Raw genomic sequence first — 23737 nt, 5'->3', positions numbered from 1 at the left:
AGAAATACGTCATCGAGTCTAACGGTTGTCTCGCGCATAACTGCGCATGTGCACGCCATCAATCAAAGGCACCCCCCTCAATGTTATTTTTGACGAAAATGAAAACGAGTCAGTTTGTCACTTTCACGAGGTCTGAGTAATAACATGTTCAATTAAGACATTGGATCGAATCTAGGTTGTGCCTTCAGATTTCGAAAAATTAACAACTAAGGAAGAATGTTTCACTTCTCGAAACCCAAACCCCGGCCTGGTCTGCTTGACCAGTTTCGCAAGCGTTCCTGCAAGTCTCGCGATGTTTAGCCTCCGATTGCAAACTCTGTGCTTTGACTTTAGCCAATGGGAATACATCATATTACAGTAACACAGAGAACATCTCAGTTCTTACGTCAAAATGTTTCCCTTTTCCTCTCTGTAGACTGACATACATTTGTTTTAAATCTATTAAGGTTTCAGAGATAGTGGTTGGAGCTTTATGATGTGATTTAGGCTAGGCTACAGATATGTCATAATAAAAATTCAAAAAATCCTGCATACAATTGGGTTTTCCAGGACTGACCATAAATGCATTGTTTGTCTGTACGCAACCAAATCAACAAGAGTATTAAAAAACAAATGTATTTCCTTTAAAAATAGCCCTCCCCAACAAAGTCCCCATACTATTACATCATACAGAGCCAAAATAAGTTGCTTCTATGTCCTTTCATTCAACCAATTGAGAAGTGCTATGACAAAGACTGTTCTTGATCAGTGGCTTTTATATTGCTTAGTCAGTGAGGCTGAGTGGAGCAGAATCGCTTGTGTCCTCATCATGATGCTTTTCCCAGGGTAATTCCATGTTGTCCTCCCCTGTTGCAAGGTGCTTTGTGTCTTCATTGAGTGGAGACAAGAACTGCATCTGGATTAGTGTTGCTGGGCTTACCCAAGCTGAATTTGAACACAGAGGGGCCGGGGACTAACCCCAACTGCAAAGGCCCCGCTACATTGGTGAGCCCAAATTCATTACAGGTTAAATACAAATCACATTGGACACATGGGGTCAGTACAATGGTGTACAAAAGCATTTTGAGTGCATAAGTCCATAAACATGAATCCCCCCCTAAAAATTGGCATATCATTAAATCTCGATCGTCATTCCCTTCCAACATAAAAGGTGCTCTACCACCCACCAGACATGATTGGAGGCCAAGAAGTGAAAGTTGTCAGACTACTTTTCGCATAGTACCCCCTTGAGGATACACTCTGACACTACTCATCACAACAATACAGAAAACAGCCTTTCAGTTCACCGCTTACACAACAGAAGCTATGACTGACAGGCAAAAGTGAGCGTAATAAGCTCCTATCTCTAGGAAAACGGAAAGGTGGTGGCTCAGAATACCCAGTCATAATAAAAAGGTGTTTCATGCGTTTCAGAAAGTCAGAACGTGATCAGAAGTGAAGGCAGGGCATATTGAGTAAGTACCGCCCCCCCCCAAATAACCTGTGTAGCAAACCCCTATCTGTGTTGTCCATGCACACAGCGCACCAATGGGGGATCATACACTAGGCTGGGAGGAGGGGAACCGAGGCAGAGGGTTGAGCGGGGTATGGATAGGGGGGAAACGGGTGGTGGCGTTAGAAGGAGGGGGTAAGTATTCATGTGGGGGTTTTAAGGGGGGCAAGTGCATGCGTGGAGGTGGCTCGGTACACACTCAGTAGGAGAATGTGAGGGGGCATGAGTGTGCTTGTGTTGATCGACGCTGTGGTCGATGTTTGTAGGTAGGACAAGCTCTGTACAAAATGTTTTAAAAAAAAGAGGAGCTATGTGTGAGTACAGTATGCGTGTGTGTGTATGTCAACGTAGTGTACTGGTGTGTATGTCGTCCCCATTGACATAGGTTGGAATGTGTAGCTAGAATGTGTAGAATGATCATATAGCCAAGGTCAAGTGCTAAAAGTGAAGGGAGAAACACTTTTCATTCAGTGTTCTCTGGCCCACGTCTTTTTGCTGCTTTCACACCTACAAAGACAAGATGAAGACCTTGTATTGCTACTGTTACTCTATTGGTTCAGCAAGCTTAGAAAGGTTGTAGGTGTGAGTATCTATTATGTAGGTAGGTAGGTAGGTAGGTAGGTAGGTAGGTGTGTGTGTGTAGACCTGTGTGTGAAGGCTGAGGGAAGACAAATCTCCCCATTCTGAAGTAACATAAACCAATCAGGTAAAGAAAGTGCCTCGTAATTCCTTTCGCAGAGTAAATACATTCTGACACAAAGATCATCTTCCTGTTTACATAGGTGCCCCTTTTCCATTGGTAGGCATCACATTAGGCTGGTTAATAATAATAATGCTGGTTTAGGTGCATGGGGTGTGAGTATATTCAAGTATATTCAATAAACTCAATGCAATGGTCCCTCTAACTTCTACATTGGCCTCTCTCTACTGGCTAATTTTAAGAGGAGACTCCCCAACCTGCACAGATACAGTGAAGGACTTAAGTCTCATGTATCTACGATATAATACACCTGCTCTTTCGATCTCTGCTCTATTTCCACTATTAAGAGCCGAGGGCTAGCCTCACACAGACACTTCATATTAGGTGCCGGGTGGGCGGCGTTGACTACATGCTAAACTCTAAGTGCTAAGTGCTAAAGTACCGTACGTCCCCGTTGCACGCCTCAAGGCCATAAAAAAATGTAAAAACGGCAACATAAGAATGGAATTCATGATAAAAAATTTAAAACGATAATAAGTGTCCTTTTTGTCGCCCTTCCCCAGCCCGGGGGTCCCATGACTCCTGTTGTACCAGGGGCTTGGAACAGAACACTGGCATCCGCCGTGCGGATTAGGTAAGAGGCAGCATTGTGGTGGCAGTCATAAGTCTCGGGGCAGCTCAGCGCCCGTTTTCCTCCCCTCCATATTGCATTCATAGGAGTGTGGAAGGTCGCATATAATAATACCCTTTTTTCTCTTAAAAAAAAAAAAAAAAAGTCAACATAAAAACACAGTCCTGGTAAAGTAAATAAAAATAAACACTTAATAATATCAACAATGATAATAATAACCGTTGTGCAGAACGCTGCAGAGTCTGCCTGGGTTGATCAGGTGAGGGGTGTAGAGTTCTGGTACTGGGGTGAGTCAGTCATGAGAGGTGTGTGGAGTGTGTGGGTGGCCACAACCATGGAGGGAGGAGGAGAGGTGGAAGGCTTCCAGTGGGCTCCCAGGCCCCTCACCGAGGGATGGTGAGTCTTAAGGACAGTGGTGGTGGTGTGGGGTGGTGCTCAGGCAAAGTACATGGTCCTCAGCGTGTCGTGGTGAATCTGCACCGCCTTCGCCAGAGCCTGGGGGTCCCGACCGTTACTCTGACCAGAGACATGGCTTCCCTCCCCACTACAGTAAGGACAGAAAGACACAGGACACAATAAGTACCGAATAAGATCTGGAAATTATATGGTGCTCATCTTCTTCTTTCATTTTAGGTTGAGGCATACAGCTGGATCTACACAACGGATGGCATGGAACTTGAATTCATCTTGACAATTAGACTACATTTGAAGTCTTAAACATCTGACAGATTTAAGTGGAATGTCCCTTTAAACGTTAACTAGACCACCATGCTCACCTGTCGTGCTCCTTGTCCACCAGATGGTAGCGGGCACGAAAGGCCACGAGGCGGGCGTAGTAGGCCGGCGCGGGGATGGAGACGGAGCGTGTACAGCGCACGTAGGTGTGGCACAGCTGGTAGGTGAGGATTTGCAGCTCGTCGGCGGTGAAACGATTGTCGTCCCACAGGACGTAGTAATGCGAGGGCCGACTAGTCCCCTGCAGAGTGGAGAGACCATTTCAAACACTCAAGAGAGGATTACTTGAAAACATGAATAACTAGTATTAGGGCCCTGTGTTTTGCCTGGATTTTAACCTTTTGTTTAAAGCTTTAACTTCAAACTGTCCCCTTTTCATGTCAGGTGGTCCACACCATCCTCAGACAATTGTTTAATCTTTGGTGTAATTCTCATTCCCGAATAAGGCTTAAAATACAGAATCAAAATTTGGCTATGTCACATGATTGTGCAAAACACAGTGCCCTAACGATATGTTTTTAAACCTGCTCTTTTAAAGTTTCTCATATGCACTGTTTTAACTTACATTCATTGTTATGTTTTATGTTGTGTATCTCGTAAATGTATGCATGTTGCTTTGTTGAAGATGAAACTCAATGTGATTTCTATGGTTAAATAAACAATAAAATAAAAATATACAAATTAAATAGCCATGGAGCCACAAAGAAGCATTAAAAAAGAGCTGCATGTGACTCAAGAGCCAGGAGATTTATAATGGCTCAGGTTCGACAAACACAGATGGACAGCAGCAGGAAGCTCCTCCCCAATCACCTGTATACCCGCGTGACTGCAAAGGTAGAAGTCAAACTCAAACGGGTGAGTGATGCTGGTGTCCACTGTGGTCCCTGCAGGAATGTTACCACTCTTCCCGATCTACAGAGAAAGACAATAACAGGACCACGATATTTAATTACAAACGCTTATCCTAACATTACAACCGCAGACCACATCAAATAAGCTCACAGGACGCATTTGGCCCGTGCGCCGATAGTTTGAGACCCCTGTTCTAGAGTGAAACATATAAAGCATGATACATTTGCGGTTAGCATAACTTGGATTGTTGACTCACTCTCTCAGACTTGTCGGCACAGAAGAGGCGTGTGTGGTGGCGCTTCTGGACCACGATGTAGGTGATACCAGGCTGGTAGTCCTTCTCCAGCTTGATGCACGCATCCCTGATGGCCAGAAGCTCGTAGTGGAGTATCTATGCAGAAAAATTTAACATTTACTCGTTATCTGTCCAACTGATATCTTTAGAGGTAGTTGCGTTACTCACCTCTTTCTGTAACTCTTCCCAGTATTTTGCATTATTGTCACGCTATACTATATCAAATCATACTTATTCAGAGATGAACTACATACCATTACTTAACTGCTATAAACTACTAGGCCTATTGGTCAAAGTGAGGGAAAATATAGTGATCTGGCCAATCCAACTCTGTCACTTATAAATAATGAAAAATGGATCCCCATCTCTATTGACAACCATTTATAATCCCCAACGACAGAGCCCAGTAAGTACCTGCGGGAGCTGCCCCTCGGGCACCCCGTCCCTGTAGAAGATGATCCTGGTGGGCTTGAAGCGGGTCGACTTGTAGAACTGGATCAGCAGCTCTCGCACCATGTAAGAAAGGTCTTCGATAATCTCCTGTCTGGGCCTCTGGACCCGGACTGTGGCACAGTACCTGCTGGGGTGGGCGTCCATACTGCCTACCACCTGGAGAGGGGGGAGAAAACAAAAAAAAATAAAAAATAGGAGAGAGGGATGATAAAAGAGAAATGAAGGGACTAGCCATGCAGAGACGAGGGTATGTATTCAGAAAGCATCTCAGTGATGATCTATGATCTGGTCCCCCCTGTCCACGTAATCTTATTCACTGTTAGCCAAAAGGCAACTGATCCTATAATCAGCACTACTACTCAAGACTCTTTGTGAATCCAAAATTCAGAAACGACTCCTAAAAAGCAAGAACTTTGAAAATACAGAGACGAGCTGAAAAATAAAAGATAGACAACCCAAAACATCAATATTTAATTCAGTGTTCTATGATTCACCTCTAGCCAATGATACAACGTGAGCACTAGCATCCTCTAGAGGCACAGGATAGGCGGTGTGGGAAGCTCTGGGTCGTCAGCATCTATAACAGTAACCTTGTAGCCTTACGCCTTGTTATTGTGAGAGAAATGGTCATCCTTCCTGACCACCTCTGTAAGCGCAGACACACACCCACAGAAGCACACACAGACGCATACAGAGGGCTGTGTGACTCAACACTCTGTCATGATCGCTTGGCAACCACACAGCCAACCACAGCCAGGCCCGGGTTGCGAGGATCGGGGTGACGTCATTTCTTCCCCGTCTGTGAGTCAGTGCTGAGCCATTCTCTTCCCCTTCTTCTCTTCCTCATACCCCCGTCTTAAAATGTGACGTACTCTTAATACATAATCATTTGTGTTAACATGGTGTAGTGGTAGTATTGGAGAAGCAGCCTTACAGCGGTAATGGAGGGCTTCTTCCCATCTCCAGCAGGGGGGTGTGTTACATCGGCTCCCAGGAAGATGACAGGCTCCTGGAACACTGCTGACCTGTGAGACAGGAAGGGAGAAGGGACAAATTCCGTCAAACTCACAGGAGTTTGTCTGATTTTAAAAGAGTGCTCATATACATGAATGCGTTTCCATCCAGAGCACATTAAGACCAAGTTCGTATCCATTAGGTACCAAACGCAACAAAAACAAACTGAAAAAGGGACTTTGCCATAATGAACCCAACCCAGTGTAGAGAGTTGGTTGAAAGTTTACCGTTGGTGGGGCACCAGGATATTGTTGATTCCCCCCAGCTTGACGTTGATCTTGAGGCAGAGGTTGGAGAGGGTCTGGGGGGACGTCTTCACCACGTTCTTCACCTGGACACACTGAGTGGCCATTCCTAGGAGAGTGTCTCCCACCCTCTTCACCTCCGCTACACAGGACCAGTAACAGGCAGCAATTAGGTACAGATCCATAACTGCTCAAATGAAGCTATTATACACGAGTACAAAACAGTAAGAACACATTCCTAATATCGAGTTGGCTGGTTGTCTTTTCGGTGGTGGACCATTCTTGATACACATGGGAAAGTAATTGCAATGATGAGATAGATCTTATTTGTTTTATTATCTTGCTGTCATACTGCGTTCAACAGTGTTCGATCTTGCCTAGCCACCTTGTGTCAAGAGGACCAGAATGGAAATCAGTCCCAGACTTTATTGTGTGTTATTGTGTGTTATTGTGTGTTATTGTGTGTTATCCTCCATGATTTTACTCATGTGCACGTATGGCTTTTTCAAGTGTGTGCTTGTTTTTTTTTTAATGGTCGGATTAATAAAAAATATAATAAAAACAATTTTTAAGTGCCCAGCAGCGTTGCAGTTCTTGACACACACCGGTACGCCTGGCACCTACTAACCACACCCCATTCAAAGGAACACTTTTGTCTTGCCCATTCTCACTGAAAGGCACACACATAATCCATGTCTCAATTCTCTTAAGGCTTAAAAATCATTTTTTAACCAGTCTCCTCCCCATCATCTACACTGATTTATGAAAAATGTCCTGTAATATTTTCAATTGTTCAATATTCCATTTGTCACGTATGTGTTATGTATTTTAAATGACATGCAATTGTTAGTCATGTAAATCCTGCATTTCTTCAGTTTTATCTGTGAACAAGAATAAATAAACTCAAACTTGGCATGAATAAGGCCAATCTTACCGTAGACTGGGGTCTTTCCAGGCAGGATGACGATGATGAGCTGCAGTCCAGAGTAGGTGTTCTTCAGGTGCCTGAACATGGGCTCCACACTGTCGGCTCCCTGGGCGTATTTACAGAAACACGGCTGGCCCTGGATGGGCATCCCAGCATCCTTGGAGATCTTACGCAGCTGGTCTGTGAAGTTCCTGAGGAGAGTGGTGAACATTTTTTGTTCGGAAAGGAACCTGGTTCACATGGTGGTGCTGTCTGCCGAGTCCAGGGCTGTGTTTATTAAAGCACCAAAATGGAAGACAATGGACTGAAACAGGGATGTATTATCTGGATTTCTCCAACGGAATGCTCATCCAATTGCAAAATGTTTTAGAACGTTTCCCATAGTGTGCACTTATGAACACAACCCATACACAGCAAGTAAATCTTGAAATATGAAACAAATCACACTATTCTAACACACAACACTACCTAGAAAAACAAATATTTTATCTTTAGATAAATATTGTTGCACTGTGACAGGAATCTTTAATACGATGCCTGAAGATATCCACTTCCCACACTACCCCGTCTCCCAGAAGGGTACTTACTTGAGCACCTCCTCCCGACACTGTTTCTGGGGGGCGAAGCAGGCGATGGCCCACACCTTGATCTCAATACCGTTGTAGAACTGCTTGCCCCTCATGTCCCACACCCCCTGGTTGGGCGTGGCGATGGCCCGGTTCTGTGAGGTGGAACAGGTGGGAGACCAAAGCCTCAGAACCAGATCAATGTCAGGGCTGTTTGCACTCTGTGAAATCCACACCAACTGTAGTGGGGACTGACTTCTGAAGCCAGAAGCCTGGTTTGATATAGAGTGGTGAGCAGGAACTCTGTGGACCCTTTGTGTCCGGGAGTATTTTACTCAATCATCGTAGCCGTTGGTGCTCTGTCGAGTTGCTATTTTCTTGGGTTCTCTCGTGTCAATTAACCCGTGGCATTCCTGGATTACTCATAAAACTAATAAGGTCGGATTTATATCAACAGTAGTCCGTTTATAAAAAGGTTAAGGGTACAAGACTGTGTACATGGCTGTGTTGGCAAAATCACTACATTTCCCCTCAAGCAAAGCGGGGAGAGGCTACCCGTTGTCATAGTTCCAAGACCTGTCATTTATGTCCGGCTAAACCTACGCCAATGACGCCGGTGGATCTCAAAACTGAACTTGGAACCGCGGTTAAGTAGCAATGTTATTCTTCACCACAGTGGTCTTACGGCAGATCGAACCAGTCATGACTATTTAAGGAGAGCGAATCAATATACAATCCCAAAATCAGCAGTAACTGTCAATAGTAAAAACAAATCTTAAAACGATGTTGGAGTGAACATGAATCCAGAAAATGTATGGTAAAGTCCTCCTCACCACTCTATAGCCTACTGGTGAGTAGCTGTGTGGGCTACTCCTGCTGTTACTGTCATATACACTACCGTTCAAAAGTTTGGGGTCACTTAGAAATGTCCTTGTTTTTGAAAGAAAAGCTATTTTTTGGGTCCATTAAAATAACATAAAATTGATCAGAAATAAAGTGTAGACATTGTTAATGTTGTCACTGACTATTGTAGCTGGAAATGGCTGATTTTGAATGGAATATCTACATAGGCGTACAGAGGCCCATTATCAGCAACCATCACACTCCTGTGTTCCAATGGCACGGTGTGTTAGCTAATCCAAGTTTATCATTTTAAAAAAGGGTAATTGATCATTAGAAAACCCTTTTGACATTATGTTAGCTCAGCTGAAAACTGTTGTACTGATTAAAGAATCAATAAAACTGTCCTTTAGACTAGTTGAGTATCTGGAGCATCAGCATTTGTGGGTTTGATTACAGGCTCAAAATGGTCAGAAACAAATAACCTTTGCTGTTTCTCTGTCCAGTGTCTGTGTTCTTTTACCCATCTTAATCTTTTCTTTTTATTGGCCAGTCTGAGTTATGGCTTTTCTTTGCCACTCTGCCAAGAAGGCCAGCTCCCGGAGTCGCCTCTTCACTGTTGACGTTGAGACTGGTGTTTTGCGAGTACTATTTAAGGAAGCTGCCAGTTGAGGACTTGTGAGGCATCCGTTTCTCAAACTAGACAATCTTATGTACTTGTCCTCTTGCTCAGTTGTGCACCGGGGCCTCCCACTCCTCCTTCTATTCTGGTTAGAGTCAGTTTACTCTGTTCTGTGAAGGGAGTACTACACCGCGTTGTACGAGATCTTCAGTTTCTTGGCAATTTCTCGCATGGAATAGCCTTCATTTCTCAGAACAAGAATAGACTGACGAGTTTCATAAGAAAGTTATTTGTTTCTGGCCAGTTTGAGCCTGTAATCAAACCCACAAATGCTGATGCTCCAGATACTCAACTAGTCTGAAGAAGGCCAGTTTTATTGATTCTTTAATTAAAACAGTTTTCAGCTATGCTAACATAACTGCAAAAGGGTTTTCTAATGATCAATTAGCCTTTTAAAATTATAAACTTGGATTAGCTAACACAACGTGCCATTGGAACACAGGAGTGATTGTTGCTGATAATGGGTCTCTGTACACCTATGTAGATATTCCATTCAATATCAGCCGTTTCCAGCTACAATAGACATTGACAACATTAACAATGTCTACACTGTATTTCTGATCAATTTGATGTTATTTTAATGGACAAAAAGAGTTGCTTTTCTTTAAAAAACAAGGACATTTCTAAGTGACCCCAAACGTTTGAACGGTCGTGTGTATATATCTGGACAGTAAATTGTGCTAAAAAAGAACTGAGCCCAATGCGAGTAGCAAATTAATTCCTCCTCCATTTACTGTGCTGGAACAAGTACACAGCATTTTTATTTTCTCACTAAAGTACACAGAATTGAAAGGATGCTTAATGTGGCCGTACTATAAGCGTGATGTCTCTTACCCGTCCTCCATACTGTAGGATAGGGGCAGGCAGCACCCTTCCCGTCACCTCCGCCATCTCATCCTTCACCTTGATCCCAAACTCCTGGATGTACGGGTCCAGGTTAAAGTTGGCATTTTTCATCTGTGGACAGACGGGGACAACAGACAGGATGTGTGTGATTCATTCTCTCTGCACAATGCTGTCAATTCACATCTAATCCGTGGAGAGAATAATAGGAAGTCATTTACTATGTACAGTCTTTTCCCCTCAAGTCTAGTAGTAGTATGTGTTCATCTGTGTTGGATGGTCTGTGTTAAATTCATTAATGCCAATTCTCATGCTCATAGCTGGTAGTTTCGCATTGCAGCCTCCAGCCACCAGGCGGCACCACCGACTCACCAGTCGGCTGATCTCCTCCTGTCTGTCAGGTGCAGAGCGAGCCGTGGCTTTGATCATAGTGGACGTCTGATTATCTGTCAGTTTCTTGATACAGCGCTGCCCTGCTACTATGTTACACACCTGCAGGGACACAAAATCAAACACCATTAAGTATATTATATAAGCCGGGATTTCCTTCTCAAGTACAGAAAGCAACTGGATTGAATGTTTCTCACCTCCAGGGGCAGGTAGGTGTGCTTCTGCTCCTGCCCCACCTGGAGGCAGGGCAGGTGGGGATACTTGAGCTGCAGATTGTACTTCTGCTTGAAGTACTGGGCCACCGTACATTCTACTGTCTGTCCGCTCTCAAGCTGCAGGGGAAATCTGGTAGGGAATGCGTGATAAAGGTGTTAAATGACTACCACAGCTACCTGAGAATAGTCACCCCATGCCTCACATTGATGCAAGCGCCTCTAGAAAACCACTGGTGTCTTCACTCAACGCTAGAAAAAATGTGGACAATAAAAAAATAAAAATCCATCCTTGTCACAGACCATATCTGTAGTCAGAATCACAAAAGACCAATATCCCAACTGACAATGATGATTTACAGGTCATGACTTTTATTGGACTTCTCGCAGACACATCATCCACCCAAAACATCCGTTGTCCGGGGAGCATCAGTAGGGTCAACCGTGTGACGCTACTCACGTCTGGTGGCTGGCGGGGCGTCGCGTGACGTTGCAGACGCGGTACTTCCTCTTCATCTGACCGCAGTGGGTCACCTCCACCTTCAGACCTGGTAACGCCCACCGACAGCAGGGGCACAGACACACACAAAGATAAGAGCCAGCAGTAGTGACGGCACGGGGACAGACGTTGATGGGGAGAGGGTGGAGGAGAAGGGAAGGACAGAGCTCTCCCCATAGGCTGTGTGCACAGAGGCGCTGCTCCACCGGTGTTTCAGTCGTTCACGCTTTACTCTTTAGCGCCATCGTGTGGCCTTTCAAATGTATTTCTTTAGGAAAACTCATACAAAATGTATAATAGTGCATTCCATCACAATCATAGAAATTTAAAACATTCTGGGGAGACTCCTGGGGTAGAAAATAACAAGGGGCATGGTGGAGAGAAGGATGCATTAGGATGAGAAGAGAAGGAAGGAAGAGAAAAGGAAATGGAGAAGTGAGTGGTGGGAGAAGGAAGGAGTGAGTGGTGGGAGAAGGAAGGAGTGAGTGGTGGGAGAAGGAAGGAGTGAGTGGTGGGAGAAGGAAGGAGTGAGTGGTGGGAGAAGGAAGGAGTGGTGGAGTGGGGAGAGTGAGGGGATCGTCTGAGGGGGCATTGGTGAGAGGCAGGCGGCATGGCGTGTGGAAGGTACTCACTCACTGTTCAACGGCCCACCTTTGATCTCCTTGGTGAAGCGGACCCTCTGCGAGTCGGTCAGTGTCTTGGGCTGCTCGTCTATGTTGCGGATGTCCAGGACTTCGCACATGAACTCGATCACCGGCTGGGCTTTGTAGAAGGCCGTGGCAGACACTAGAGAAAGAGAGCAGTAAGTAATGCATTCAGTCTGAATGGAAGTGAAGTGCAGCGGAGACAGAAGCCCAGTGTTATAGGATTGTGTTATTCCTAAGCATTGGGTTGTGTTCGCTAGGACACGCAAGGGAAAACATAGAAGAAAATGTTTCAGGGGAAAAGGAAAAATACTTTATTGGACAAATCCACGTAGTTCCTGCCCGTTTCCTTCCATTTGGTGCATTAGGAACACAACCCCAATACTATAGAATGAAGTCATTTCTAAGCATTGATCTGTTGTGAATTTTTACACCACACAAAACGGATGTTAAATCATAGACCACTGTGAATGTAACTTTATGAGTAGACAGGCAGTGTAGCCTAGTGGTTAGAGCTTTGGACTAGTAACCGAAAGGTTGCAAGTTCAAATCCCCGGGCTGACAAGGTACAAAATCTGTCGTTCTGCCCCTGAACAGGCAGTTAACCCACTGTTCCTAGGCCGTCATTGAAAATAAGAATTTGTTCTTAACTGACTTGCCTAGTAAAATAAAGGTAAAAAAATAACCTCTTGTGATCAGATTTTCATTCCATCACGTAGACGCAACAAGGTCTGTGACTTCATACCCTTGAGTAGATCTTGCCTGGTGGGACTCAGCCGACTCACCATCAATATTGAGCATCATTTTCCACATGGCGGGGCGTACAGACTGGTGGAAACCAAACCACACCTCTCTCCCCCCTCCCAGGGGATGGTAGTATCCTTCAGGTGGGGAGAAGAATGATCGTCCCACCGGAGTGTACCTGGATGACAAAAAAATGACATTATAGAGAATGAGTCATTTGAGTCTCAGCACCGCAGCATGACTAAATGTCCAGTAATTCTGTGTCACCAATAAGGAGTAGCAGACATAAGTCCAGCAGAATGATTCAACAGCTTGTGTTTGTGATCTAGTCAAGCCTCCAAGTCAATGTCTTATTATTAGATTTTGTTCATGTGACACCTTTAAGTTCTCAGCTATCAGGCATCTGTTGTCTCCTCTCGATCTGTAAATATAATAGAATCTAAAACTAAATCACTGTTCAAGTTTGATAGGAATGTCTTGCTATTGTTTTTTTTTTTAAATCCAAAATAACAAAACATTCACACCTCAAGGCAAACATATGCCTTTCAATCAGTTTGAAGACAACATGCACACAGTGTCCTGTGGCGTGTGTTTGCGTGTTCTGCCTGTTTGTGCATCATAGATCCTAGTTTTGAAATTAGCTACAAGCTTCTCTGCCCTTGCTTTCATAGTGTGTGTGTGTGTATGTCTGTGTCTGTCTGTGAATCTGCCTGTCTGTCTGTGTGTGTGTCTGCCTGCCTGTCTGTGTCCGTCTGTCTGTGTGTGTGTCTGCCTGCCTGTCTGTGTGTGTGTCTGCCTGCCTGCCTGTCTGTCTGTGTGTGTCTGCCTGCCTGCCTGCCTGCCTGTCTGTGTAAGTCGCTCTGGATAAGAGCGTCTGCTAAATGACTTAAATGTAAATGTAAATGTGTGTGTGTCTGCCTGCCTGCCTGTGTGTGTGTGTGTCTGCCTGCCTGCCTGCCTGCCTGCCTGTGTGTGTGTCTGCCTGCCTGTCTGTGTGTGTGTGTGTGTCTGCCTGCCTGCCTGCCTGTCTATGTGTGTCTGCCTGCCTGTCTGTGTGTGTGTCTGCCTGCCTGCCTGCCTGCCTGCCTGTGTGTCTGCCTGCCTGCCTGCCTGCCTGCCTGCCTGTGTGTCTGCCTGCCTGTGTGTGTGTCTGCCTGCCTGTCTGTGTGTCTGCCTGCCTGTCTGTGTGTCTGCCTGCCTGTCTGTCTGTGTGTGTGTGTGTCTGCCTGCCTGTCTGTGTGTGTGTCTGCCTGCCTGTCTGTGTGTGTGTGTGTGTGTCTGCCTGCCTGTCTGTGTGTGTGTGTGTGTGTCTGCCTGCCTGTCTGTGTGTGTACATTGCTGGATGTACTTAGTGTACCGTACCTCATTGAGGCTAGGTGGCGCATGGCCACATCCAGGGCTTGGACAGAGTCCAGGGGAACCTGCAGGCGCCCGCTGACCAGTGTCTCCTGGAGCAGACGCCATGACACCGTGGCCAGGAAGCGGATAGACACCTTGAAGATACGATCCTTCCCCTCCCCGGGGATAGTCACCTCAAAGTCCACCTTCAGGGAGAAAGAGGGGGGGGGTGAGCAAGAGCAGAAAAATGGAGTGATGGAGGAGAGTGTAGGTGGAGGGGAGATGGGAGGGGGTGTTACAGGATAAAGAAATGGAATGGACAGATGGGAGTAGAAGGGGACTTGCTCAAAATGTATAGTACACACTTTCTCTCCCTTATGCCTACCTTCTCACTTCCGATAGGGAGCGCCAGCACTGTATAGATATTCTTCTTGCCGTCGTACACCGGCTTCCTGTCGCCAAAGAGCTGTGGCTTGAAGTGCTGCACCATGTATTCCACCACTTCCCTGCAGGGGGCGACACAGAGTCAAAAACACCAGGTTCACCATCATGGCCATCAGAGGTGACAAAACCACAAAAGAAGACCATCTGTCAACAAATGTAGTGGTCCAAATTAAACCCAACATCCTATCAGAAATCTGGATTTAGGATGGGTGTTTTTTTGGGGAGCAGGAAAGACCCGATTCGATTGGTTATGGATCAAGCAGGATACAGCTGGTGAAAGGTAATGGTCTCATGGTCATGGGGGAATCCCTAGGACAAAGGGAGGTAGGGGAGGTAGCTGTGGGGCCGCGGCACCCCTGAATACATGGTGCCGTGGCTTTCGTCTAAGTGTGGGGGTAGAGTGGACGGGGTTGAAAAGGAGAGGTCATGTGGGGTTGACCTTTCGCATGCCTGCATGGACCCTTTGTTTGAGAAAAAAAAACTCCTACTAAGTAAGAACGAAGCAGGAAGCTCCAAGATGTGTTCGGTGTGTGTACTTCGTATGAAACATTTTCACCAGGCAAAGTAAAACTTCAGATTTGACTCAGCTTTTCTGTTAATCAAGTAACAGAAAGAGAGAGAAAGAGAGAGAAAGAGAGAGCGAGATGCTATTTTTGTTGTTGTTGGATATACAACAGTTGAGTTACAGTCTAGGAGGTTGTACAACGGCTGAAATCCTCAGTCCAATCAAAGGAAAGAAACGCAGACGGCTCAATTGGCCAATCATTGAAACGCATGTCTGGGGTTTAGAATGGATTGGCCAACCATTAAAACGCATGTCTGGGGTTTAGAATGGATTGGCCAACCATTGAAACGCATGTCTGGGGTTTAGAATGGATTGGCCAATGATGACCACCATACAATGTGGATCTCGAAGACCATTAATCATATCCTGGCTAGATAATGGTGGATACGGGACGAGAGAGTCATAGTCATGGTGAGCCAATGAACTGCGAGTCTCTCTCTGAATCATTTTGAGAAGTTGTTTGACCTCAACAGACTTCTACATAGAGTGTGGTCCTCCGAGTTCTGGCTCTGGCTCAGTTCTGCAGTCCATATTCTGTGGTTCTTAAAAACATTGGGGAAATGTTAGCGATCAAGTGGACCACTGCTTCACTTATAGTTGGGGACACCTGGGTGACAGGTGTCGAGTTGGGTAACCTCAATCCCCAGGCTATTGCCCACAGGGGACCAGATGTGGTATATGATACTATGTAGGGACGGCACGTTACTCTACCTGTTGACCCGTCGGGGGCACTTGTCAGGCTTGATGTCCACCTCGTAGTGGAACACGTCCATCTTGGGGATCTCCACCTCAAAGTAGTTGGCCAGCAGCTTGATGGGCTTGCCCACCGTGCCCATGCCCGGCCGGCGGGGTGCCTGGAACACCTGCTGCAGGGGTGGGGGGAAGGGCCCCATGGGCACTGGAGGGGCAGAGGTGTCGGAAGTTTAGGCAAGGGCAGAAACGGTAGGGATGTGGGTATGGGAGATGTGGAAATAAATGGAGTAATGAGGAAAGAAAAGTGAGCATGGGCATGTGATGATGGGCAGAGAGAGGGGGCATGTGATGGGCAGAGAGAGGGGGCATGTGATGGGCAGAGAGAGGGGGCATGTGATGGGCAGAGAGAGGGGGCATGTGGTGGGCAGAGAGAGGGGGTATGTGATGGGCATAGAAAGGGGGCATGTGGTGGGCAGAGAGAGGGGGCATGTGATGGGCAGAGAGAGGGGGCATGTGATGGGCAGAGAGAGGGGGCATGTGATGGGCAGAGAGAGGGGGCATGTGATGGGCAGAGAGAGGGGGCATGTGGTGGGCAGAGAGAGGGGGCATGTGATGATGGGCAGAGAGAGGGGGATGTGGTGGGCAGAGAGAGGGGGCATGTGGTGGGCAGAGAGAGGGGGCATGTGATGGGCATAGAGAGGGGGCATGTGATGGGCATAGAAAGGGGGCATGTGATGGGCATAGAAAGGGGGCATGCGTGATGGGCATAGAAAGGGGGCATGTGATGATGGGCAGAGAGAGGGCATGTGATGATGGGCAGAGAGAGGGGGCATGTGATGGGCAGAGAGAGGGCATGTCATGATGGGTAGAGAGAGGGGGCATGTGATGATGGGCATAGAAAGGGGGCATGTGATGATGGGCATAGAAAGGGGGCATGTGATGATGGGCAGAGAGAGGGGGCATGTGATGGGCAGAGAGAGGGCATGTGATGATGGGTAGAGAGAGGGGGCATGTGATGATGGGCAGAGAGAGGGGGCATGTGATGATGGGCAGAGAGGGGGCATGTGATGATGGGCAGAGAGAGGGGGCATGTGGTGATGGGCAGAGAGAGGGGCCATGGGCATGTCATGATGGTCAGAGAGGGGGCATGTAATGATGAGATGATGGTCAGAGAGGGGGCATGTAATGATGAGATGATGGTCAGAGAGGGGGCATGTAATGATGAGATGATGGTCAGAGAGGGGGCATGTAATGATAAGATGGTCAGAGAGGGGGGCATGTAATGATGAGATGATGGTCAGAGAGGGGGGCATGTAATGATGAGATGATGGGCAGAGAGGGGGCATGTAATGATGAGATGATGGGCAGAGAGGGGGGCATGTAATGATGAGATGATGGTCAGAGAGGGGGGCATGTAATGATGAGATGATGGGCAAAGAAGGGGGCATGTAATGATGAGATGATGGTCAGAGAGGGGGCATGTAATGATAAGATGATGGTCAGAGAGGGGGCATGTAATGATGAGATGATGGTCAGAGAGGGGGGCATGTAATGATGAGATGATGGGCAAAGAAGGGGGCATGTAGTGATGAGATGGGCAGAGAGGGGGCATGGGCATGTAGTGATGAGATGATGGGCAGAGAGAGGGGCATGGGCATGTAGTGATAAGATGATGGGCAGAGAGAGGGGGCATGTGATGATGGGCAGAGAGAGGGGGCATGTGATGATGGGCAGAGAGAGGGGGCATGTGGTGATGGGCAGAGAGAGGGGCATGGGCATGTAGTGATAAGATGATGGGCAGAGAGAGGGGGCATGTGATGATGGGCAGAGAGAGGGGGCATGTGATGATGGGCAGAGAGAGGGGGCATGTGGTGATGGGCAGAGAGAGGGGCATGGGCATGTAGTGATAAGATGATGGGCAGAGAGAAGGGGCATGTGATGATGGGCAGAGAGAGGGGGCATGTGATGATGGGCAGAGAGAGGGGGCATGTGGTGATGGGCAGAGAGAGGGGGCATGTGGTGATGGGCAGAGAGAGGGCCATGGGCATGTCATGATGGTCAGAGAGGGGGGCATGTAATGATGAGATGATGGTCAGAGAGGGGGGCATGTAATGATGAGATGATGGTCAGAGAGGGGGGCATGTAATGATGAGATGATGGGCAGAGAGGGGGCATGTAGTGATGAGATGATGGGCAGAGAGGGGGGCATGTAATGATGAGATGATGGGCAGAGAGGGGGGCATGTAATGATGAGATGATGGGCAGAGAGGGGGGCATGTAGTGATGAGATGGGCAGAGAGGGGGGCATGGGCATGTAGTGATGAGATGATGGGCAGAGAGAGGGGCATGGGCATGTAGTGATGAGATGATGGGCAGAGAGAGGGGCATGTAGTGATAAGATGATGGGCAGAGAGAGGGGCATGTAGTGATAAGATGATGGGCAGAGAGAGGGGGCATGTAGTGATAAGATGATGGGCAGAGAGAGGGGCATGTAGTGATAAGATGATGGGCAGAGAGAGGGGCATGGGCATGTAATGATAAGATGATGGGCAGAGAGAGGGGCATGGGCATGTAATGATGAGATGATGGGCAGAGAGGGGGGCATGTAGTGATGAGATGGGCAGAGAGAGGGGCATGGGCATGTAGTGATAAGATGATGGGCAGAGAGGGGGGCATGTAGTGATGAGATGGGCAGAGAGGGGGGCATGGGCATGTAATGATGAGATGGGCAGAGAGGGGGGCATGGGCATGTAGTGATGAGATGGGCAGAGAGGGGGCATGTAGTGATAAGATGATGGGCAGAGAGAGGGGCATGTAGTGATAAGATGATGGGCAGAGAGAGGGGCATGTAGTGATAAGATGATGGGCAGAGAGAGGGGCATGTAGTGATAAGATGATGGGCAGAGAGAGGGGCATGTAGTGATGAGATGGGCAGAGAGAGGGGGCATGTAGTGATAAGATGATGGGCAGAGAGAGGGGCATGTAGTGATGAGATGGGCAGAGAGAGGGGGCATGTAGTGATGAGATGGGCAGAGAGAGGGGGCCATGTAGTGATGAGATGGGCAGAGAGAGGGGGCATGTAGTGATGAGATGGGCAGAGAGAGGGGGCATGTAGTGATGAGATGGGCAGAGAGAGGGGGCATGTAGTGATGAGATGGGCAGAGAGAGGGGGGGGCATGTAGTGATGAGATGATGGGCAGAGAGAGGGGCATGTAATGATGAGATGATGGGCAGAGAGGAGAAATGAGCGGGATGACGAGTCAGGAAGAGACAGGAAGACGTAGAGAGGAAGAAAAGAGCAACAGACAGACAGGAAGGATTGGTTTGTGCAGCAAAATATGGGAATAAAGAATGAAGTAATGGGTGTACATGGGAGAGAGAGGGGGGGGTGAGAGGGTGACACGAGACGAGGATATTGATGAGGGATAATAGCGGGAGAGGGGGGAGAAGGAACAAAGCGATTCGGGTGAGAGGAGGGGGGGTGTGAACGAAAGAGGAGGCGAGAGGGGTGGTTGGTGGTTCAATGAGAATTAAGGGTGAGAGAGAAAGAGAATACATTAGGGCGACGCTGGATACACCAAGCCAGACAGACACTGAAAGAAAGATACAGACATTTCCTTAAACACGCAGGCAGGGTCAGAAACTGCTAGCGGAGGAGTAGGCTAGCCTCACAAGGGCTTCTAGTGTGATTTTGTATAAAAATAATAAAAAATGACCTCAGACTACATGAGATGGAACAATCACAAATGTGCCTTAGTTAGCGATAGTAGCATAGGTATACAATCCAACGGTCACGGGAAGACGACAAAAAGCCTGCATTTGAGATGTTTTCGTTTGACATTAATTCTACTGCTAGCCTCTTTTCAAACATAATTTGAAACTTTGGTACTGAACAGAGAGTGAATACAATACAAAGTGCATGTGCACTAACTAGTGCATTGCAGTGAGGAAAACAAGTATGTGAAGTTCAACAGGTGTAGGACTTGAGATCGGCCTGGTAAAATGTGAGACTCCTGCCTTCCTCCCTGCCTGAGAGGGGGCCCAGCCCAGCCCTGACCAGCCCATGTCTTAACCTCTGCTTCCCCAGAGAACAGCCCTCTCACAATCACAACAAAGACCGCAGCTGCCCTCCTCCTCCATCACACAGACAGGGGGGCTGGGGGGAGAGGGAGAGCCCCCACTACCACACACACAAACACAGGGGTCCCCACCAACATTCCCAGCCTTACCATGGAGACTCCACAGCAACACTGGCATTGTCATGGAGATCAGGAAACCTGGAGGGATGGTGGGTGGAGGGGTAGTGTGTGTGTGTGTGTGTGGGACCTTGGCCTTTTTCATCCTGAAGCAGCGTTAGTGTTTCCACATTAGGTCCGAGCGGCCTCCTCCCCAGTCATTAACCTCTCTCACATGCGAGGCCTATAGCTGAGCTGAGCGGAGAGCTTGTGGTTTAAAAGGCAAGCATTGGAAATCCTGTAGTCAAGCATAGCAGTCAGTCAAGGATGAATACGCTCACTCTGCCTTGAAAAAGCAGCCAACTGCGGACTGGCAATCTGGCATGATAAACCACTTAAGACTAGGTTGATTCTACTGACGGTGTGTTTGTTACGCCTATGGCATAAGTCTCAACAGTCTTGACACAGAGTAGGCTAAACACACTGACACACACACACACACACACACGTCACCGGCAGCCCGCCCCACCCCACCCCAGTGGAGGCAGATGGTGAGAAGTGGAGCCAGAGATCACACATCCCCAGACAATAGCAGTCTTTCCCTGGCACTGGGGCCCTTTCCACGTCAACTGTGTGTGTGTGTTTCTCCCTGGAGTCTGGTTTAGGCCGGGTTCCTTTATCATTGAAACATGGAATTACACACACTATTCCCACATCCATTTCCTGCTGACATCACTGGAGATGATTCCATGTCTAATAGTTGTCTGGAATGGTGATATAGCTAAGAGTTAACTAGTTGTAGGTTTAGGTTCAGATAAGTATTCAAACGCTGTCCAGGTATAAAACATTCTAGTAGCTTAATTCTAGTCTTGAGGACAGAGTCCGTGTTAAATGGGGCAGTGCAGTCAAACGTGATTTTACTGTGTTTTTTTATATTTCCACACGGAGGTTGGAAAAAAAGACTGAAAATTATGATAATGCATTTTAGTGTAAGAGCTGTTTGAAAAGACAGTCTGAAATGTCAGCTTGTTTGGCTGGGTGGGGTTTTTGGACCGCCTGTGACATCAGATGGTATAAGCTAATAGGCCAGTAGCAAAGACAGTTTGTCATTCTCTCTGCCAATAACAGCTATTTTTCAGGTTATACATCCTTCCCATTAGGCTCCTCCAATTAGATCCCACTCCCAGTCAGTCCTAGCTAAATATTTGCTTGAGCAATTACATTTTTCTAAGAAGCTATTTTTGTTAATATTTTACCATTTTAATTGAAATCGATCACAGCAAGGTAGTTAATCGCTAGCCAGAAATGATTTGATATTGAGATTAAAGGTCCAATACAGCCATTTTAAGGAAAACCACTTCAACTATAACTACCACTTCAACTATAATTTTGGTATTCGTTTCATTAGTCCACTGTTGATACAGTCCCAAAATGTTTTGCTTGTCAGCCATCAAGTTTTGAAGATATAGAACTTTCAAAACACAGAAAGTGTCGCAGTGTGCTGCATTTTGCATCATATGATCAACAGTGGACTAATGAAACAAATACCAAAAGATAGATTGAGTGGAATTTTCCTTTAAGTGTTACTGATTAACTGACTAATATTCAAGTGTAAATGGTGTCCTATAGGATGTTCAGTAAAATCCTACTAGTCCCAAATCTGGAGGCCGGTCAGTCAATGTCGTTGCGTGAAGATACACAACAAAGAATATGTCACTTTGGTCAGAGAAGAAGACTTCTGGAGATGGGCGGGTCCGGGGGTCATTAGCTGTTTGTCCCCCTCCCTAAAAACAAACAACTCCATATTTAAGTGTCAACAAGCTGTCGAACGATAGGCCGACTCCATTTGAATGACAGTGAATTTTAGCTAACATAACTGTGATCTACACTAACACCTGGGGATCATTGATTATGCACAGATTGGACTTCAGACCAGACTAAAGCGCAGTGTCATAATATCACAGGTCATCATAATATTTAGAGTTGTATGCCTGTCTGCCCACTTGAACTAAGTAACAAAAGTGAAACACCATGTGCTTTTTGATATGCCATAACTAGTCTTTCCTGAAATAACACTGACACTTGACTTCCCCCCCCACCGCTACTAGCACGGACTTTGCTGATAACTACTTTGAGGAAAAATCTACGTACCATGAGGAAGATATGTGGTTGTCCCACCTAGCTTTTTTAAGATTAATAAATTAAATGTAAGTCGCTCTGGATAAGAGGGTCTGCTAAATGATTCAACTGTAAATAACTCTAGCATTACCCAATACGAACATTAAATTGGAATGACCTTGATGTAAATATGTTGGCACCGAGGGTTCTATGGAGGTGTGGTTTCATTTCTATAGCATGTACTAATCTAAATAATAATATTGGGGCGATAGGTAGCCTAGTGGTTATAGCGTTGGACTAGTAACCGGAAGGTTGCAAGATCGAATCCCTAAACTGACAAGGTAAAAATCAGTCGTTCTGCCCCTGAACAAGGCAGCTGGCCTTGGAACAGTGGGTTGTCATTGTATATAAGAATTTGTTCTTAACTGACCTGCCTAGTTAAATAAATGTAAAAAATATTCTTAAAAAAAAAATCACATTATAAACAGGTAGTCCAATAGCCACTCTTTGCAGTATTCGAATGCATAACTAATTGTGGTGTTCACATAGACTTGAGTTAGTTCATTGTGGCTTCATTTTGGTGGGGTGTGAATAAATAACATTTGGATCAGTGCACTTTTCGATCATTCTAAAATTGTATGTAGAACACAGACTGACAAAACAGACAGTCTTGTATTTGGTGTGTGAGTGTGAGTGAGAGGGGTGCTGAGTAGAAGTCGGGCTTTACCTCGTGTCTCCACGCCAGAGATTCCCACGGCCCCCTGCCCCCGCCCCTGACCCTGGACATTGTCAGTGCACCAAAAGACCCGTCTCTCGCTATGATAAGTCATTTCGTATAGTGCACGAGCTATGGTTGAAAAAGACCCACAATCGTTGTGATGGACGGGTTTTTCAGCCAGCCAGCTAGCATTAGAGAATGCTGCACCAGATATGACGCCCGTTTTCAAATATGTGGGCAATTGCATGATACCATCAGCTGTTATAGCTGAAGATAAGCAACAATTCAACCCTTGACAGAGAAGAGAGAGACCTACCAGCGCCAGACGGTCCCGGCTCCATCCCATCCACTTAACCGCGCGGGCACTAGACAGTCCAGGGTTCTATGGTCACAGCGCCGGCCCTTTCAGGCTGGAAGAGTTGCAGACTTCCAGCCCCCTCCTCTCGGCGTGTAGTCTTCTCCGTACTCGCTAAACCCCCACCCCTTCCAGTACCCCCAGACACACAGAGTTGTAACGAAAAAAGCTGCCTGTCTGATAACAAATAACCGCTGCTTAACGGCTCTTGTGTGATACCTTGCGTCGGTCTTCTTTCCTCCGGGTTGAACGCTCTTTGCCTGGCCTAAAAAGATTGTCCGTGGCGCGATGCTTTCTTATCGGTCTGTTATGCTCCTGCTCACCGTCCAAGCACGATTCTCCAGCGGAACAAAAAAGGACCAGCCCCCCCCCTCCCCGAATTCTGTAACCTCTTCTTTGACTTTGAAGGATGTTGCATTCTGTAGACGAGTTGTTGTAGTCGCCCTCTACTGGAGGCGGCTGTATGGGTTATCTTGGTGTAGCAGCTGAGCTGTACATGGTTATTGCTATCCGAAATTCTTGGGACGTCCTTATCCTACCAGCGTTTCCCAAGTTTGGTCCTGGGG

At 46.7% G+C, this 23737-nt stretch overlaps 1 protein-coding gene across 1 annotated transcript; it reads right to left on the bottom strand.

The window, feature by feature from the left end:
- Window positions 1-596: 596 nt before the first annotated feature.
- On the bottom strand, window positions 597-23530 carry ago1 (argonaute RISC component 1). Its single transcript, XM_064945465.1, has 19 exons — window positions 23133-23530; window positions 15824-16010; window positions 14489-14609; window positions 14128-14309; window positions 12807-12943; window positions 12029-12163; window positions 11339-11426; window positions 10864-11011; window positions 10649-10768; window positions 10268-10390; window positions 7933-8066; window positions 7352-7536; window positions 6400-6559; window positions 6093-6183; window positions 5120-5314; window positions 4667-4801; window positions 4369-4470; window positions 3600-3799; window positions 597-3367 (listed from the first exon to the last, which is right to left on the bottom strand). The coding sequence occupies exons 1-19, from the start codon at window positions 23155-23157 to the stop codon at window positions 3259-3261; spliced, it is 2577 nt and encodes an 858-aa protein (XP_064801537.1). The 5' UTR covers window positions 23158-23530; the 3' UTR covers window positions 597-3258.
- Between the last annotated feature and the right edge of the window lie 207 nt (window positions 23531-23737).

The sequence above is a fragment of the Oncorhynchus masou genome, chromosome 29 (assembly GCF_036934945.1).
Source record: "Oncorhynchus masou masou isolate Uvic2021 chromosome 29, UVic_Omas_1.1, whole genome shotgun sequence".
NCBI classification, from domain to species: Eukaryota; Metazoa; Chordata; class Actinopteri; order Salmoniformes; family Salmonidae; genus Oncorhynchus; species Oncorhynchus masou.
This window is presented reverse-complemented; position numbering and strand designations above follow the sequence as displayed.